General features: G+C 41.4%; 3 protein-coding genes across 4 annotated transcripts in view; 1 reads left to right on the top strand and 2 right to left on the bottom strand.

Annotated features, from left to right (window-relative positions):
- Nucleotides 1–54: 54 nt before the first annotated feature.
- Ccna2 (cyclin A2) lies at nt 55–6042 on the bottom strand. The gene is made up of 8 exons (XM_021158644.2): nt 5760–6042; nt 4870–5113; nt 3117–3226; nt 2708–2931; nt 1844–2051; nt 1144–1257; nt 685–818; nt 55–441 (listed from the first exon to the last, which is right to left on the bottom strand). Exons 1-8 carry the CDS (start codon nt 5943–5945, stop codon nt 393–395), a joined length of 1269 nt encoding a protein of 422 aa, XP_021014303.1. The 5' UTR covers nt 5946–6042; the 3' UTR covers nt 55–392.
- Nucleotides 6043–6263: 221 nt separating this feature from the next.
- On the top strand, nt 6264–13779 carry LOC147005658 (biogenesis of lysosome-related organelles complex 1 subunit 1-like). 2 transcript variants are annotated; one of them, XM_085835953.1, is made up of 2 exons: nt 6264–6470; nt 13256–13779. In XM_085835953.1, the coding sequence occupies exons 1-2, from the start codon at nt 6449–6451 to the stop codon at nt 13588–13590; spliced, it is 357 nt and encodes a 118-aa protein (XP_085692079.1). In that variant the 5' UTR covers nt 6264–6448; the 3' UTR covers nt 13591–13779. The 2 variants fall into 2 exon arrangements, with proteins under 2 accessions (XP_085692079.1, XP_085692078.1); XM_085835952.1 differs by having other exon boundaries at nt 13251–13779.
- Bbs7 (Bardet-Biedl syndrome 7) overlaps nt 7285–19986 on the bottom strand; it is a 35712-nt gene continuing 23010 nt past the window's right edge. Inside the window, exons 14-19 of the mRNA XM_085835951.1 lie at nt 16004–16143; nt 12352–12516; nt 9883–9992; nt 9685–9788; nt 9433–9556; nt 7285–7754 (exon numbers count right to left, since the gene is read on the bottom strand). Coding sequence (XP_085692077.1) covers nt 7621–7754; nt 9433–9556; nt 9685–9788; nt 9883–9992; nt 12352–12516; nt 16004–16143 — 777 coding nt within the window. The 3' untranslated portion in view covers nt 7285–7620. The remainder of the gene's footprint in view (nt 7755–9432; nt 9557–9684; nt 9789–9882; nt 9993–12351; nt 12517–16003; nt 16144–19986) is intronic.

The following is a 19986-nucleotide window of genomic DNA, read 5'->3' as shown; positions in this document are numbered from 1 at the left end:
GAAGGTCTTTTTCCCTGAAATATTTTAGTTTTATAAAATCTTTTCCTACTCCCCACTGTACAATAAAACAAATCAAATTTATTTCTAAATGACATCATTCATATTTTTACCTCAAATTAACTTTGACTTGCAAAGATTTCCAAATCAGTTTATTCTCAATATCGTGACAGTTGGCAGCACCAATGTTAACAAACCAATTAAAATTATCCAAATAGACACATGTACAAAAGATATACAAATTAAAACCATTTTAAAAGCAATGGATACCATAATTTGTCTGTGGCTATACCATCTACATTCAGAAGTGATTGTGAAACTAAAACCCGACATAAAAACTGTACAGCATGGACTCCGAGCGACCCCTGTTTCAAACAAAGCCGGCAGTCTTTCATTCACACACTTAGTGTCTCTGGTGGGTTGAGAAGAGAAACACTGTGATATCTGTTGAGCAGAGAAAAAAAAAAACTTTTCGTAAACATTCATTGGGGAGATTACATAACAATTCATGTACCCCAAGACTGGAGAAATGCTATTTTTACTTGATTTGAGACTTAGAACACACTCATCTGTTCCCTGACCCTTCTCTTACCAGAAGCAAAGGCACAAAAGCTTCCTAATACTTAAGAGCCTACTGAGGTAGCTGTGGCAGATTACTGGATTCTTCAACAAGAATTGGATTCTTACTTTGAATGCTTGTACTTTTCCCGTATCGACTGTTGGGCATGTTGTGGGGCTTTGAGGTAGGTCTGGTGAAGGTCCACAAGACAAGGCTTAAGACTTTCCAGGGTATATCCAGTCTGTTGTGCCAATGACTCAGGCTAGAGAAGAGACAACCATTGAGTTTTTAGTAACAGCACAGGGCATGGACCACAAGCTCACAGTTGATCTAAATATTGGCACTAATCTTTGACAGGATGTTTTGTTATTTCTAAATGTTGCTCCCCTAATTCTTCACTCAGGGTGCCCCCCAACCTTGTTTTAGCTCACTCACTCCATCTTTTACTTTACCATTTACTTCCCCTGCTAGCAGCAGGTGGATGGCTCAGATTCTTGAAGCAGAGCTTTCAATGCACCTTTATAGCTAAGATTTCAGCCCACGTCAAAGCAGCACCCATACTGGAGAAGGCAACAGTTAATACACACCCAACTCTGTCCTGTGACTGTGTAGAGAGCTAAGTGAAAGGCAGCTCCAGCAATAAGTGAAGGCAAATACTTAAGGTACGGGTCAGCATCTATCAAACTCAGTTCTCCCAAAAACTGAAATGAAAAACAAAACAAAACCCAAACTTTTATAATCACACATAAGACTCAGATTTTGAATCCTTGCTTCTTGACCAGTTTCTATTGTCTTGGATACTCACTGGTTCTATCAGCCCTGAGAAAATTATTTCAATGTTTTCCTCTGTTCTCGGCTTACATTTCTCTCCCCTAATATACTAAGCCACTAGTTAGTGCTTTTCCAGCATGGTCACTTTTGGGTATTCATTGGGAAATTCTCTCCTGAACCTCAGCCCCTATCCATGGACACTAGATACTTAAATCTCTTACATATAAAAGATACATGCTATTTTCATAAGTTAATGCTATATACATAGAATATCACTAAATTACTTGTAATACAAAATAGACAATATACATATGATTGGTGTGTGCCTATCCAGTACATGGGCAGCTACGTTTAATGCCTGTTCATTACACCATAAGTGCAGAGCCCACAGATGGCCATAGCATTTTCTGTGTATTGGAGCATTAACTGTCCGAAAAGACTTAGGCAGTGTTATATGACGAAACCAGTGCTTGCCCCTTAATTACAACCTAAAAACAACCCCCAAACTGGACTTACCATTGCTAAGCTTTCAACCTTACAGTTTGCAGGCTGCAGGTGTAGGAAGTACTGGGTAAGGAACTGATTTACTGTTGGTGCAGCCAAGTCAAAAGCAAGGACTTTCAATACTAGGTGCTCCATTCTCAGAACCTGCTTCTTGGAATAGGTATCGTCTGTAATATACACAAACTCTGCTACTTCTGGGGGGTATATTTCTTCAAACTTCCTATAACAAAAGCAGTTGTGAGTGAGTTTATTCAGAAGGTCTTGTCTTAATCTAAAGCGCAAAGACTGTAGACTCCACTCACTTCCATCAACCACATCCCACTGACAGCTGACGGACATCTCTAGCTGAGATGGTTAAAACCAATTCAAAGGCCCAAGTCACTAAAGGACTTCTGATTTGCCTCCTGCACATAATATTTCCTGGTGGAAGATAATGCTTATACTCCAGAAAGCACTTTATTGCAGAAGAGCCACACTTTCAAACTCTTAATCTAGTATGATAAAATGTGGTTGGCCTATGCTCATTCAAGGCATGTGAAATCCAGATCTAGAAAGCTTTATATTTTAGATCAAAAAATAAGTTTCACTCTCTGTTCAGAATCATCCCACAGCCATTCCTAAAACTGGGGGTTGAAGAGATGGCACATTGGTTAGAGTACTGGCTGGGACCCAGGTTCAATTCTCAGTACTCACATGGTGCTCTTAACAGTTACATCAAGCTTAGGGGACGCAATGACCTCTTCTGCCTCAGCAGGGACCTCACATGTGCTACAGGTATACATGCAGGCAAAATGTCCAATAAAATATAAATGGGGGCAGGGGGTGGGGGACAGGGAGTAGTGAGTGATGACTTTGAACCAAACTAGGTGGACTTACGAAGCTAGCAGCATAGCAGCTGTGCCCACAAGCTGAAGCTTCCCTCTTAACACAGACATGGAGGAGAGGAATCTATCAATGTAGTTCACAGCCAAATGCAGGGTCTCATTCTGTAGTTTATATTCTTCTCCCACCTCAACCAGCCAGTCCACGAGAATGGCCCGCATGCTGTTAGTGATGTCTGGCTGCCTCTTCATGTAACCCACTTTAGGTTTACATTTAACCTGAAGGGGTAAAAAAAAAAAAAAAAAAAAAAAAATCAGTGTTAACGTAATTTATCAGGTGACTTCATCATTCACAAAGATGCATACACCATAATCTTAAGTTTAGAGTAACTTGCTAGTAGTTAGCAGGCGTCAGCATTATCCTCTCTGCTTCACTGAGCCATTTGTAACGAGCAGAGCCTTACCTCCATTTCCCTAAGGTACGTGTGAATGTCTTCTTGATAGTCAGGTACTTCATTAACGTTCACTGGCTTTTCTTCTAAGACAATAGACATATCCATAGCATGTGGTGATTCTGTGTGCATGATATTAAAACCAAAGTATTTATCTCTTCCAATCAAAAACACCCTAATAGCAAAGCATCATAGAACATCTTATTCTGGTTTTAGGACTTTTGTCAAAGCTCTAGGGTAACCTTAGTCCCAAAACAGAAATAAATGTATGTATGTACACCAGTAGGCTACTAAGAGGACTGAGAATTAAAGTATCATCCTCCACAGAGATGAGCAGATGAAACAATGGTTCTTTTAGGACAAGAACTTAACAGCAAAGTTTTAAAATAATTATTTTTGTCTTAAGAGAGACTGCAGATCCCACGGGTTGCCATAGTCAGATCATAATGAGGGAGTCATTAGAATCAGGTAAATGGCATGATTAACAATGTTAGTAAAGATGTCAAGTTTGTCATATCATGTTCAAACACTGATCTGTAAGGGACTTGGTATTTGTTAAAATTGGGTCTCATTCTAAAGGCTAAACTGGCCTGAAACTGACTCTGTAGCCCTAGGCTGGCAATCTTGCCTCAGCCTCCTGAGTGCTGTTTATAGGCATTAAATATACTCAGCTCTAGTTTTTACCATTTCAGTTATCTTGAGATGGGGGAATCTGTGTAATAAACTGTTTCCATATACTCCTTCCCCATCAGCAGAACTAAGTAAACTAAAGCGGCTGGGAAATGGCTTAGTGCAGTGCCTGCTGCATACACCTGAATGAAGATATGGCTTGCATTCCCAGCACCACACAGAAGCATTATCTGTAACCCTAGGAGTGGGAGAGGAAAAGGGTTGAAAATAGTCATATCCCTGTGGCTTGATGGCCAGGCTGCCAAATCGCTGAGCTCCAATGAAACCTTTTATCAAGAAATGAGATGGAAGAGTGGTTGAAGATACCCCAAAGTCAAGTACTCCACTAGTCTCTACTTGTACCAGCACAGGCAAGCACACCCCTTCTGCTGACACACAGCATAAGGTAGAGTGTGACAGATACCAGTATCTCTGGTCTCCACACAGTGATGTCATAGTAACCGCAGAGCTGTCTACAGCAGCTATTTTGCCTTCCATGTGTCTGATCTACAATCTAATGAACATTCAAATAAGTTTAAACGACGAATGGCAGATATTGTAATGCTTAAAACTGTAGCCTCGAGGAGCACTCTTAGGACTGGGATGTTAAGAAGTGAGTCAGACATAAAACTGAAATCTATTCTCCCAGCCAAACATTTATAAAGTCAATTTAGATAGATATTTATGATATAATTAAAATTGATGTTGGTTTGCAGTGCCCTCCTGCCGGTTAGCCGGTTAAAGATTTGAGTCCTTTTATAGGTCAGTACTAGTCATGAGATTGCAGTAATCTTAACTCACTGTGCTATGATCCGGTAAGACATAATCTTAAAACTCAAAATATCAAGATTAGTTTGAGCTACAGGTTGAGACCTCAAAATAAAAGGCACAGGCTTGGTGGTGGTGGTGGCACATGCCTTTAATCCCAGCACTTTGGGAGGCTGAGGTAGGTGGATCTCTTAGTTCAAGGCCAGCCTAGTCTACAGAGTGAGTTTCAGGACAGTCAAGGATACTCAAGAAACTCAGAGGGGTAATAGAAAGACAGAAAGGAGGGAAAGAAGGAAGAGAGACTGGTAAAAATAAAAAGCAACCTTACCAAAACTGCCATCCATTGGATAGTCAAGAGGTGTCAGTGGTTTTCTTGCTCCGGGTAAAGAGACAGCTGCATTAAAAGCCAGGGCATCTTCACACTCTGTTTCTTTAAGCTCAGCTGGCCTCTTCTGAGTCTCTTCTGCTTCATCCACATGAATGGTGAAAGCAGGCTGTTTACTGACTGCTTTCCATGAAGGACCAGCAGTGACATGCTCATCGTTTATAGGAAGGTCCTTAAGAGGAGCAACCTAAAGAGGAGGAATCTTTTTTAATACAACTTTGCTTCTAGCCCCGTGGGTATCAGCTTTTAATTCCAAGTTCATGAGGCAAAGCCCAGGTAAAGGTGTGTAAATCGGATTTCTCACAGCCATTTCTACAAAGGCTTCTATAAATAGAACGGATTGGAATTCCAAACTAATCAAAGACTAAAGTTAGGGCAAAGAACTGAGTCACAACTTTAGCCCCAGGGTGGAGCAAAACAGCAAGTCTGGCTAAAATGGCGGATTTACCACGCAGAATACTTGCTTTATGTCCTTCCCTGAAGTAGTAATCTGGGAAGCAGATGGTGAGGGGGAAGGGATCTACATCCTAATGCAATGCCTGGCTTTAAAAGTGGAGGGAAAGGTACACAGCTGGGGGAAGTCGACACGCGAGTGGCAACGCTTGGTATGATATGACCCCGGGCATTTTTTGGAACGCGGCGCCACTAGTGCTGAAGGGCGGTCTACACGGGTCGGCAGAACTCGTGGGACTATTTGGTACTAGAAACGCCCGGACCGCGAAGACTGCAGCCCGACTCCCCCTGGAATGCTCAGCGTGCTTTCCGGCCCTCTGGGCTGCTAAACCCAGGACCGCAATCGCCCGGCCCTCCTCCAGACCCCCGCGCCCTATTACCCGTCGAGTCTTGAGCTTCTGCTGCGGCGCGGGTCCACGCACGTTCCCGGCCTTCAGCACCGCCTGTGCCCGCGGCTGCTGGGCTGGCGCCAGTTTTTCGGGGTTGACATTCTCTTGGTCTTCCTGATGCAGCGAGAGCAGGGCTGAGCCCGCATCGCGACCCGACTGCCTCGAGGTGCCCGGCATCGCGGCTCCTGTCGGGTTCCGTCGGCGGCAGAGCGTGCACGGCGCCCGCCGCTCCGGAGCAGCGCGGGACCCTGGCGGCCGACCCGCGGAGCAGAGGCTGCAGGCGGGAGGAGCGCAGAGCCCAGGAGCCGCGAGCTGCGCGCCGCCCGCCGGCTGCTAGTCTTGTAGTTCAAGTAGCCCGCGACTATTGAAATAGACCAATGAGGGCGGCCGGAGCCCGTGACGTCACCGGAGCGCCGGTCGCCGCGAGTGAAGGCCCGACGGGAATCTTACAGGGCGGGCGCCTGAGGACGCGCCTGCGCAGAGGAAGGCGGGGCGGGCGGCCGCGTTCGGCCGATCTCTGCTGCTCAGCGGATCTGTAACCTCATAGGATCCTGCAGGAGCCGCTGGGCGGTCCAGACAAGCCCTCCGGGCTTCGAGGTGTCGGCCTTCGCCTCAGCTAAGGGGTGAAGCGCCTTCCCCTGGTCGCTGGGTGGCGCCTGGGCAGGAGCGTATGGATCTGAATGACAAGCTGCCCCGTCCCGGGTACACTACTCCTTTCTCTCTCTCTCGGTGATGCTGCCATACAACACAGGGAAACGCTGGAACTTTTACTGTTTACTATTGCTTCACCTCTCCTGTATATTATTTGTTTGTTGTTTGATTTTGAGGCAGGGTCTCATAATGCTGTCCCAATTGTCCTGTGACTCACTGATATCCGTTATCAGAACTCACTGATCTGGGATTAAAGGCGTGTTTCTATGCCCCGCATTCCAGTAAACTACCCCACCCCCACCCCCAATTAAAGATGGATTAATTTAAAATGCCAACTTTAGCTATTGTTGATAACAAGTGGTGTACTACAAGAAATTCAGATGTCCATTAATTTTGCTAATCCTTGGTTGTGACATCAGACCATGAAGTTCCACTGACCCAAATAGATATTACATTTAGAAATGAAGTGCATTGTGATGCATACCTTTAATCTCAGAGTTTCAGATCTTAGAATTCAAGTTAGTTCCAAGTCAGCTATGTAGTGAGATGATGTCTCAAAAGTAGAAAAAAAAAGTGTTTATAAGAAAACCGGGCAGCCAGGAGGCGATGGCCAAGCCTTTTATGGGCATCTCAGGAGGCAGAGGCAGGTGGATCTCTTTTGAGTGCAAGGCCAGCCTGGACTGCAGAGTTAGTTCCAGGTCAGCTACACAAAGAAATCCTGTCTTGAGAAACCCTGTCTCGAAAAACAAAACAAAACCACAAAAAACAAAACAAAACAAAACAAACCACCAACCCAAACACACACAGAGAAATATATACAAAACCTAAATAAATATATATAAATAAAGACACAAGTATATTACCTTAAATGTTCACATTTAATAGTTAAGAATCACACAAAATATAATAAAATGTAATTATTGTTTTCATAACTACCTTTTGAAAACAAAAGACAGCTTATTTTCTCTTATTTAATAGTCTAAAACTTTCAATGCAATAGTCCCCTGAAATGAATGACTAAAAGATTTTCTTTTTCCCCTCACGTACACAATAAAAAGGACTTTCATGGATGCTCGTAGGGGGAATCTTAGAGGCCGTCACTCTTCTGATTACATGTGGGACATCCATCTGAGGTTCCTCAGGTCTGATCAGGCTCCGCTTGCTTCTCCGACTGTCCTGTTGGGCCTACCTTGTTTATCTTTCATGCTGCATCGAAGAAAGAAATCAGTGTGTTCTGGTCGTAGCTGTCGAGAATCTCCAGGAGCATGGGTACTTTGGTTTTTACATTAGTGCCTTTGAACTTAAATTTATCTATGAAAAGATCAGTAATCATACCTAGGAAGAAAAATATTATTTCTTGTTATTGATTAGTTCTTTTAACAATGCATGTGGCATTCTCTCACCACCTGAGACTCCATTATTCAACACATACAAGCCTGGAAGAGGTTGGTGCTTTTAAAAACAGATGTGTATGTGGAGAAGGTTTGAAGCAACTTTCAAGACATAAATATTTGATAACCTTCCTAACAATGGGTTGCAACTGCTGACTTAGACAAGCCACTGGCAGCCATTCTGAATCTCTGTCGGTGCACACTGCATCCCAGCCACTGACTGCTGCTCCATTAGGAAGAACGGCTGAACTGAAGCACTCCACCTATGGGCTGACTGGGTGCAGAGGTCTGGGAAAATTACTGCACCTTGGAGTTTTCAAGATGTAACACAGAGACAACTCAAGTTGTCTATTATTTATACAAGACCCTTGAAAAAAAAGTATATTTTAGGAAGAGAAAAAGAATATTATACCATGGATGGTATTGGTCCAATAAGACTGAGTGCTGATACCTGCTAACAGAATGGCAATGCTTTTACAATAAAGTAAACAGGTGAATACTTGCACTCAGTGGGATTAAAAAAAAATAGAAAAAGTTTCGTGTCAGTTTAAATCAGGTTTTATCATGAAGTCAATCAGATTAAGACAGATTTTGCTGGTAAATGATTTACAAAAGTAAAACTTTGGTTTTCAAAGCTGCTTCCTAGATTTTGGAATCACAGATAAGAGACGATAGATCTGCAACACCATTATGTAAGGATATTGTAAAAGAGACCCTGTGCTTGGCATATAGTGAACACTCAGATATCAGTACTGTTCATCTGTGAGAAAGTCTTGGGTGCATAATAAATTCTGTAGGCAGGTTAGTGGATCAGTATGGGCTGAGGACACCAGTCGTGATGGCCCCAGGCCTGCATGTCAGGGAGAGAAGGGCTTAATGAAGGCTTTGCCACTAACTAGGTATGCGAGAGCAAACTTTACTCCCATATTTTATCTAAAGATTACTGAAAATGAAGATAAAATCATCTCCCTTGCAGAGCTGCTGCAACAGTTAAATATCTCAAGAAAGAGAGTGCAGTGTGCTGCGCACAACAGACCTTAGAGAAGGACTGCTATCTAAGCTTTTGCTTACTCTTCCCTCCCTCCATCTCTGTCTTCCCTTCCCTTGGTCTTTTTTCCTTTTTTCAATACAATCTGTAACATACCCAACTTATCACCAAATAAGACAAGTTTTAAGCTGTTAACTTAAAGATCACATAAATATTCCTACTAATTTTTGCCTAAATAGATTAAATGCTGAGTTTTTTATTGTAGCAACAGAACCTGAAAATCACTGTGAGAAACAGTGTGGATGTCTAGGCTGTGTAGGTTGCAACACCTTTTCATTATACACAGATGTTCACACACTTTCACATTTATTTGCATTTTAAAGTAAGGTTAAGATGTAAGGCCACCTTGGAAAAATACATAAATATTTTGTACAATAAACTGGTTGCCACAGGCTCGTGGCTGCTGTAGTCTCTGCCATGTTCCTTTCATAGTTATTTGGCAAAACAAACAAACAAACACCCCCCCCCTCCCAAACACAAAACACAAAAACAGACAAACAAGTAAAAAACCCCAAAGAACTGCTGAAAAGAAGCAGAGCAGGCTTTTCTGGAAAGGCTTTTCTGGTCTACTCACCATAGAGTCTTTCAAGATGTGCAGGCTGCTTTTTGTATTCCTCTTGTAGATGATCTGCCTCTTCTAGAATACATCGATACTCTGGAGTCAGAAAGTCTGTATTTCCCTCATGAACCTGCAATTCCTTATTAAAAATGAAAAGGAAATAGAAGCGCCTTAATGGTCAGGTTTTAGTGTGTAACAATGTGCTTATAACTTAGAAGCCCGGAGGAGCTCACAGTCATGTTCACGGTCCCACTGGCACACCCTTACCTTCAAGGCGTCAACTAACTGCACTTTCTTAGCCAGAAGCAGCTGATACTCCAGCTTCGGGTGGATTAGCTTTAAAGTGTGCTTGACAGACACTTCATTTATCTCTACAAGAAGTTAGTCAGCCACAGTTAAGTCACTTTCACGAAAAACATTGCTATTAAAACTGCAAAAATTGGAATGAACAATTTCCTTTTTTACCGTATGATATGTTGAGATTAATTTTCCTTTTTGTAGCTTCTTTAGAAAGCACATCTTTTAGGATGGATATTGTAGAAATGTTGTCAGATTTAAAAACTCCTTCTCCTTTCCTACAAAATCAATATATTTTTAAAGAAAAGTTGTAGGAGCAAATGACCCCATAAATACATACTTTTAGCTAGTGTTTAGATTTCATTTGATTTTACATGATCTGTATATATCATTAAGGTAAAGCATAGACATGTATTCTGACCTTTGCCATACCAAGTCAGCTTCTGAACTCAAAACTAAATATCCTATTACACACATACCTCTTAAGATGAGAAATTTTGATTTTCTTCGTGGACATTAATATTGCCAATAGCAAACCTCATATATAAAATGTATTTAGAATTGCTTATTCCCACACATACACACATATGTTTTTCCTTAATATAATTACACAAATAAATTGTATTACTGTATGCTTTATTTTAAAAATAAACCTGGTATCCAACCTGAGAGAGAGACATCTGATATTTTTCAGGAACAGCATTTACTGCTACAATTTACGTTCTCAGGACCCTTAGTTTTCTTTAGGAATCTCTACTTCTCATGCTAGAAAAATGAAGCACACTTGTAATCTCAGAAATTAGAACCCCCACCAAGGACACGGATAAACTAATAAGGTTCAAGCTGCACTTTCAGATATTTGGGACACAATGAAAATTTAAAATCTATGAGTTTTGAGAATTAACTATTTTTCAAAGATATAGAAAACAGTCTCAACAACATCATAGCAAAAAATGTCCCTAAGTTAGTCAAAGAAATGGCAGATACAGAGACAGTCAGAATGTTAAACAGACAAGGCCAGAAAAGATCAATTCCTTGTCAGTATAGTTAAACCACTAAATGTTTAGAACAAAGAAAATTCAACTATATTTGAAAGAAGCAAGAAAGAATCATCAAATCACATATAAAGGAAGGCTGATCAATAACAACAGATTTCTCGAGGGCAACTTTAGAAAGCTAGAAAAGAGTAACTGCCAACCCAGACTACAGCTCACAACAAAGCCATCAATCATAATTGAAGAGGTAAGAATTTTTTTTCATAATAAAAACAATTCATGACCATTAAGACAACTCACAGAAGATACTTGACTGAATTCTCCAACTGAAGAAAAAGACAACACATATATGGGGCCCCAGGGAAGAATAAACCACTTTTGAGTAATAATAGTTAACCAGGAGAGAAAAAGAAAACACTAAAATACTACAAAATGAACAAAAGGACAGGCAATCATATACAGCTTTCCGTTATAAATCTGAATATTAATACTCTCAATTTCTTAGTCACCAGTCAGAGACTAACAGAGTTGACTGAAATTCAGGAACTATCTACCTGCTGTCTCTAAGCTCATATGTCATGTCACCATCAGAGACAGAGGCTACTATGGGGTAAAAGGAAGGAAAAATGTATCCCAAGCAAATGACGTAATAAGCAGATGTCACTGTTCTGAAATCTGACAAAATTGACTTTAAGCCAAAACTAGTCAGAGAAGATAAAAAAAAAAAAAAAAAAAAAAAAAAAAAAACTAACTTCATATTGATTAAAGGAACAATCTGTCAAGAGGACAATATAATTTTAAACATACATGAACTGAACATGGGTCCATTCTATCTCATAAAACCAATATTGATAAAGTCTCAGGTTAGCCCCCATACAAGAATAGCAAGAGACTTCAATACCCCATTCTTATTGACAGATCATAAGGGTAAAAATTAGAGACATCTTAAGTGACACCATAGATTTAATTGGTTTAACAGCTATTTTTAGAATATTTTATCTAAAAACTGTAGAAAATTATATCTATAATTCAAATATTACCATAGATTTTATACAGACATTATTGGGAAAATAATCTTTACATATTCATCTTTACTAATAACATTTTTACACTCATTAATTCTATTTAATAGCTTCTGCTGAACATTATAGATTTTCAATTACATTATTTTGAAATTATTCCTGTCTTTTTTCTTTTTTACTTTTTGTTGTTGTTGTTGTTTTGTTTTGTTTTGTTTTGTTTTTCGAGACAGGATTTCTCTGTGTAGCCCTGGCTGTCCTGGAACTCACTCTGTAGACCAGGCTGGCCTCGAACTCAGAAATCCACCTGCCTCTGCCTCCCAAGTGCTGGGATCAAAGGTGTGCGCCACCATGCCCGGCTTTTTTACTTTTGTAAAGATTTATTTATTACTATATCTAAGTACACTGTAGCTGTCTTCAGACACACCAGAACAGGGTGTCAGATCTCATTACAGATGGTTGTGAGCCACCATGTGGTTGCTGGAATTTGAACTCAGGACCTTCGGAAGAGCAGTCAGTGCTCTTAACCACTGAGCCATCTCTCCAGCACTATTCCTGTCTTAAAACAAATTAAAACATAGATGTTTTATAAGAGGATTTAACAAATAATTAATCTGATTTACCTGTACACACACTCAAGTTGTGTATCCAGAAAGGTATTCTGAAAGTAAAATGTGGCACACTCCCCTGCTGGAGGCTTCTCAGGAACTTCAGGCAGGCAGAACACCACCCAGGAGTGAACTTCAGCAAAGCTGAACTGGCCTGTTAGAGTCAGTGTGTTCATGGGCCTGCAGTTTAACAGTAGAGGCAGACATTTGTGTGGGTCAAGGAAAAACTATACATATACATTTATAAGCAGAATTTCAAATACAGCTAAACATTTTATCCTATTCCTATTTAAACTTTTATGCAGGCGTTCTCCATGTAGCCCAGAAACTCACCATATACACCAGGCTAACCGCAGAAGCTTGTCAGTCTTCTTGCATAAGTCTCCCAAGTGCTAGACAGAGTTACAGGGGAGGAGCTACCACTCTCAGCTTTAAATGAATACTTTTAAAAAAGCTTTCTAAAATTAATCTTACATATCAAATTTTAATTTTTTTTTGTTTTTTGAGACAGGGTTTCTCTGTATAGCCCTGGCTGTCCTGGAACTCACTTTGTAGACCAGGCTGGCCTCAAACTCAGAAATCCACCTGCCTCTGCATCCTGAGTGCTGGGATTAAAGGCGTGCGCCACCACGCCCGGCGAACATTTTAATTTTATAGATAAAATTCTGGATGCCTATTTCTTTTTTTTTTTTGGGGGGGGGGGTTCGAGACAGGGTTTCTCTGTGTAGCCCTGGCTGTCCTGGAACTCACTTTGTAGACCAGGCTGGCCTCGAACTCAGAGATCCACCTGCCTCTGCCTCCCGAGTGCTGGGATTAAAGGCGTGCGCCACCACGCCCGGCACCTGTCTATTTCTATACTTGCTCGTGATAGATGTCTTACAGTTGGATGGTGTAAATAGCTTTTCTGTTCATAGGACAGAACGCAAGGAGCTGCAGGAGAAGAGGAGTCGAGAAGCTATCGCTGCAGAGACCTGCCTGACCGAAGCGTTGGTGGATCACCTCAACGTGGGTGTGGCCCAGGCCTACAGGAACCAGAGAAAGCTGGACCATGAGGTGAAGACCCTACAGGTCCAGGCTGCCCAGTTTGCCAAGCAGACAGGCCAATGGATTGGAATGGTGGAGAACTTCAACCAGGCACTTAAGGAAATTGGGGATGTGGAGAACTGGGCTCGGAGCATGGAGCTGGACATGCGCACCATTGCCACCGTGCTGGAATACTTCTACAAAGGGCAGCTGCAGTCTGCACCATCCTAGACTAAAACCCACCCCTCTTACTTCACCCTCCTGGACAGGAGGGAGACTGGTGAGCCATGAATAAAAACACAAGCTTCCATTCTAAAAAAAAAAAAAAGGAATCCAGTGGTTCAATTCCCAGCAACCACATGGTGGCTCACAACCATCTGTAATGAGATCTGATGCCCTCTTCTGGTGACAGCTACAGTGTACTCATATAAATAAAATAAATCTTAAAAAAAAAAAAAATCCATCCTTTAAAGCAGGGCATAGTGGCGCACGCCTTTAATCCCAGCACTTGGGAGGCAGAGGCAGGCGGATTTCTGAGTTTGAGGCCAACCTGGTCTACAGAGTGAGTTCCAGGACAGCCAGGACTACACAGAGAAACCCTGTCTCAAACCCCCTACCCCCCCATCTTTGGCAGGGGGGGGGAGGAATCAAATGGTGAGGCTGGAGAGATGGTTTAGCAGTTAAGAGCACTAGCAGCTCTTCTAGAGACCAGGGTTCAATTCGCAGCACCCATGACAGTTCACACCTCTCCTTAACTCCAGTTCCAGGGCTTCTGATATCCTCACACAGACATCTATGAAGCCAAAATACCAATGAACATAAAATAAAATTATATATTAAAAAAGGGATCAAGTGGTAATACTTGTGGGCATGATGTGGCTCTTGTAGCCATGATAATCTGCACAAAACTGGGCCATCTCTATCTTGTCACACACAGAACAAGGAGTTGGTCATTGGGCCCCAACCTTCCCTAAGGATACACAAAAAGTTTAAGTTCAATGGCAAGTTACCCATGCTCTGTAAATAGCCCTAATGAACTTAACTGGACCACACATAAAGATAAGAGAATAGAATGGGAATAGGAGATGGGGCAATTGGAAAGAGGGGGAGAATTAGCAGGCATGGGAAAATATGGTTAAAATGTATTATGAACATAATAAAGATTTCATTATAAACCCATGTTTATGTAAAAGTAATATATGCTAATAAAATAGTTTTTAAATAATAGAAAATATATAAGCACCTGGCCAAACACATGTCACAAAGTATTAAATTACTGTGTATCTCTTTCCTTTCCTTTCCTTTCCTTTCCTTTCCTTTCCTTTCCTTTCCTTTCCTTTTCTTTTCTTCCTTTTTTTTTTTCTTAATTTCATGTTGTCCCAAAAAACTACCATCATTAAGATACTTCCATCAGAAATATCAGGAGCCATCATAGTTGTTTGCCTTACCACTATTATTTGTGGTGCAGCAGAAGGGAATCTAATGTTAAGGGTAGCACATGTTCATAGGGAACCACTGTGCCATGTAAATGCTAGACACTATTTGCTCTCCATAGGCACTTAAGGAAACTTGCTATTCCAGTGATCTCAGAATGGCAATATATGACAGGGAAGCCTAACTCAACACAGCTTCCAAAATAAGACAAAGTACCTTGTATTAGAAATATTAAGCTGGGCAGTGGTGGCGCACGCCTTTAATCCCAGCACTTGGGAGGCAGAGGCAGGTGGATTTCTGAGTTTGAGGCCAGCCTGATCTACAGAGTGAGTTCCAGGACAGCTAGGGCTACACAGAGAAACCCTGTCTCGGGAAAAAAAACCAAACAACCAAAATAAAGAAATATTAAAACAAGAGCAAATTATTAAACATTTAAATTAAAATAATTTTAACTTTTAAATGTTGATATAACTAACAGATATACAATGTAACACTATTTAGCTGATAAGAAAAAGTAGACTTGTGAAATTTGCAAGTAAATGGACGGAAGCAGTAAACGACCATCCTGAGTAAGATACCAGATCCAGAAAGACAAATATAACACTTTCTTTCACGGGCTGGTGAGATGGCTCAGCAGGTAAGAGCACTGAGTGCTCTTCCAAAAGTCCCGAGTTCAAATCCCAGCAACCACATGGTGGCTCACAACCACCTGTAATGAGATCTGACGCCCTCTTCTGGTGCAACTGAAGACAACTATGGTGTACTTATGTATAATAATAAACAAATCTTTGGAGTGAGCAGGGCCCACAGGAGGGAGCAGGGTTGACTGGTTGTGATCCCTGGTGCTAAGCCTGGTGAAACAAAAGAGAGCAGGGAGGGGCCAGAGCACAGTAGCTCCTGGGTAGAGGCAGCAACGTGATGTAAAACTACAAGCAACAGGTAACTTCAAGGATGTATATATGATATATATGCCAAGCCTGGCAACCTGTGTTCAATCCCTTAGACTCACACAGTGGAGAGAGAGTACCAACATCCTGAAGCTGTCACCGAACCTCAACATTTGCATCATGGTACCTGCACACTCACATACAACACATACACACATGCTTACACACAGACAGTCAATAAGATGTAATCAAATAAAAGTCAAAGCAGGCTTGTCTGAATAATGTAATATCTTACAAAAACACCACTCTCCCAAGCTCTTTACCTGTCATGGTCAATAAAGTGAGTTCTTTGATGGAGCGATAGAGGTTTGATGTGGTATTGGCGAACCTGACAGGTTTTTGGTTGGATTCTTGGAGTCACATATGCCTGGAGTGTGCCATACTGGCCTTCAATCGAACGAATCTGATAACATAAAAGGAAAAGTTAGCAGCATATATATATATATATATATATATATATATATATATATATATATACACACACATTATATATATATTGGTTTTTTGAGACAGAGTTTCTCTGTATAGATAGCCCTGGCTGTCCTGGAACTCACTCTGTAGACCAGGCTGGCCTAGAACTCAGAAATCTGCCTGCCTCTGCCTCCCAAGTGCTGGGATTAAAGGCATGCGCTACCACGCCCAGCTCTAAATATATTTGCCTATGTTTACTTAAGTACTGAATGCTTCAGTTCTGTCTGTCCTGGACTATTCTGAAGGATACAAAACATCTAGCAAACACTTTCCTTCATGAGCGTACAGGAAAGCTTCAGATGGTTTTGGCAGTCTTTAACATTAATCATCCTCCCAGTTATTTCCATCGTGTATTCTCAATTCTCAGTTCATTTGTCCCACACTCATCACTCAAAGGTCCCATGCTCATTCTCAGATAGTACCCTGTATGTCCAAAGGATATGTGCATAATAGACTTAAATATTCACAAGAAAAATAATAAAAACTGGGCATTTTGTCAAATAGAAAAGTAAATTTGGGCTGGTGAGATGGCTCAGGGGTTAAGAGCACTGACTGCTCTTCTGAAGGCCCTGAGTTCAAATCCCATCAACCACATGGTGGCTGACAACCACCTGAAATGAGACCTGACACCCTCTTCTGGCGTGTCTGAAGACAGCTACAGTGTACTTATGTATAACAATACATAAATCTTTGGGCTGGAGCGAGCAGGGACTGAGTGAGCAGAGTTGACCAGAGCTAGTGGGGTTGACTGGAGCAAGCAGAGGTCCTAAAATTCAATTCCCAACAACCACATGAAGGCTCACAACCATCTATACAGCTACAGTGTACTCACATACATAAAATAAATAAATCTTAAAGAAGTAAATTCTTGAAATAACTAAAACTAAATTAAAATACTTCATTTTTCTCAGAATTGGGGGTTATACAGAGGTATTGTTACAAGTCTATTCACAGAAATAAATGCTTCCAGGAAAGAAAGCAGAGAGCATATTATAACCAGTTATACCTGGACTGGGATATTCTTCCAGGATATTTTGATATGACTGGTTGAATCTGGAGAGAGTTGAAAACACCGAGATTGGCTTACTAAACCGCAAAGACATAATATCAGAGGAATGTTCCAGGTGCACAGCCTCTTTGACTTGTTTTGCCAGATCTCTCTCATACCACAAAAGTAACTTCTGTAACTGAGATTTTAGTTCATGCTTTTCCAATACATGAAGGAAATAACCTTTTATCTAAGTGTTAAATATAAATTATTGTTTAAAACAAAACTCGTTGCAAGGGTGGAAAGGAGAAAGGTAAAATTTTAATAAAGATGATAACTAAGAATACAGAAAGAGCCAGTTATAGTGGCACACACCTTTGATCACAGCACTTGGGACACAGAGGCAGGCAGAGCTCTGTGAGTTCAAGACCAGCCTTGTCTACATAGTGAGTTCCAAGACTATGTAGACAGACCAGTCTCAAAAAAAAAAAAAAAAAAAAAACAGAACAAAAAACAAATAAAAAATATAGAAAGAAAAATAGATATAAAAAAACTACACTTGGGGTTTATTTCTAAAAGGTAAGCTGACATTGGTAGCACAGATCTATAATAAAAAAGAGCATTAAGATAAATGTAAGATATTTATAAAATTATTTTAGTAATGAATATAGCAATTCAGATTTGTTATTTTAAAATTATACAATATGGAAAAGTAGGACAAAGGTGCAAGTCCCTTAAAACTTGACTTCTCAGCCATCTAGATCACTGTTCATTTGTATGGTTGTATTCATGTGTAAACTGAAATGCATGCAACTCTGCATGGATGGGCTTCAGCTAGTGTGGTGGCCCAGGAAGTGGCACTATTAGGCATGGCCTGTTGGAGTAGGTGTGACCTTGCTGGAGTGTGTCACTGTGGGTGAGGGGGGCTTTAAGACCCTCATCCCAGCTGGCTGGAAGCCAGTATTCTGCTAGCAGCCTTCAGATGAAGATGTAGAACTCTTAGCTCCTCCTGTACCATGCCTGCCTGGATGCTGCCATGTTCCTGTCTTGATGATAATGGACTGAACCTCTGAACCTGTAAGCCAGCCCCAGTTAAATGTCCTTGTAAGAGTTGCTTTGGTCATGGCGTCTGTTTACAGCAGTTAAGACCCTAACTAAGAAGTTGGTACTGGAGTGGACAACCCAGCAGCTTCTGCCATAAAAGGGACTACTGGGACAATTGATGCTGGTTAGCTGGAGCTAAGAGATTAGCAGTGATTAAGAAGAGGCCAGCATCACTGAGGTGAAGTCTTCTGGCAAGTGTTTTCTGACAGCACAAAGAAGCTGTGTTCCAGAGATAACCTAGGTTGTACCTCGTGCTGGAGCTGTACTTGGTGATGTGTAAGGGTCAGCCGGGTGGTACTGGTTTTGAAGCATGAAGGGGTCATGAAGAGCAGGTGAGGGCTGGCACTGTGAGAAGCCATGGAAGGCCATTAATGAAGGTGCAGCCTCAGTTATAGTTAATGGCCCAGGACTGAAGGGGTCATGCAAAGTATTTGAGGCTTGGAACCATGAAGAGAGCCTATGAGAGGCTCTTGGTGAAGTCTAGTTGCAGCAGAAGACCACAGTATACTGGAGATGCCAGTACCATGGGATGATCACCAAGGACAGCAGTACCAGTAGAGTGGATCAACCTAAGCTTCGAGTGGTACAGAGGACAGAGCTGGAGAAGTGACACAAGCCTTTTGGAGGAGCTCAGAAGATCATGTCTGGATCACAGACATTGAAACAAGGAGCTATAAAATTGAAGTTGCCTTGGAGACCCTGAGGTTTTTTGAGATGCTAGAGCCACAGGATATCTGCTGAGGAATGCTGCTGCCAACAGGGAGCAGAAACAGCCCTTATGCTGTCTTTATAAGAGTTGCTTTGGCCATGGCACTTGTTCACAGCAGTAAAACCCTAAGACTGCTAGATTAGACATCTTTGCTTCATTTTTAACGTTCAACTTTCTCCTTTCTCATTGCTACTCCTACTGCTATTATCTCCTTTTCATTCTTGTTCCATTTATGCTTCTCCCTCACTGTATACCCTTGGTATACCATGGCACAGTTCTTTCCTTACTTTTCTTCCTATCATTATATACATGTGTGTGTGTGTGTGTGTGTGTGTGTGTGTGTGTGTGTGTGTATGGATCTGCATTTTCTGTTTTTCTTGAATCCCTTCCATGCCAAAAGGCTTTCTAATAATTTGAAGAAATGTCCCCTAAAGGTTCTTGCACTGGGGCCTTTTGGGAAGTGACTGTGTGATGGTTTGAAAGACTCATGTGTTTGAATGCTTGGCACATAAGCAGTGGCACTATTAGAAGGTGTGGCCTTATTGGAGTACGTGTGGTTTGGTTGGAGGAAATTTGTCACTGTGGGAGTGGGCTTTGAAGTCTCATATGCTCAAGCACACACCATCTTCTGTTCCCTGTGGATCAAGATGTAGAACTCTCAGTCCTTCTCTAGCACTATGTCTGCCATGCTTTCCACCATGATGATGATGGACAAAAATCTCTGAAATTGCAAGCCAGCCCCAGTTAAATGGTTTCCTTTGTAAGAATTGCCATATGCTGTCTCTTCACAGCAACAGAAACCCTAAGACAGATTGGAACTTAAGAATTTTGACTAACCAACAAGATTGATCCCTGGATGGATTCCTAATTTGACAGAATCAATGGCAAGTAGTGGAAATATCTGTAGGTGGTACCTCAGAACAAGAAGTGTGTGTCTCTGGGGACAGCTGTCTTGGAGGCAGTTCTCTGTTAGT

The sequence above is a fragment of the Mus caroli genome, unplaced genomic scaffold (assembly GCF_978045245.1).
Source record: "Mus caroli unplaced genomic scaffold, Mus_caroli_1 scaffold_3, whole genome shotgun sequence".
NCBI lineage: Eukaryota > Metazoa > Chordata > Mammalia > Rodentia > Muridae > Mus > Mus caroli.
The sequence above is the reverse complement of the archived record's forward strand: the minus strand, read 5'-3'. Positions and strand labels throughout refer to the sequence as shown.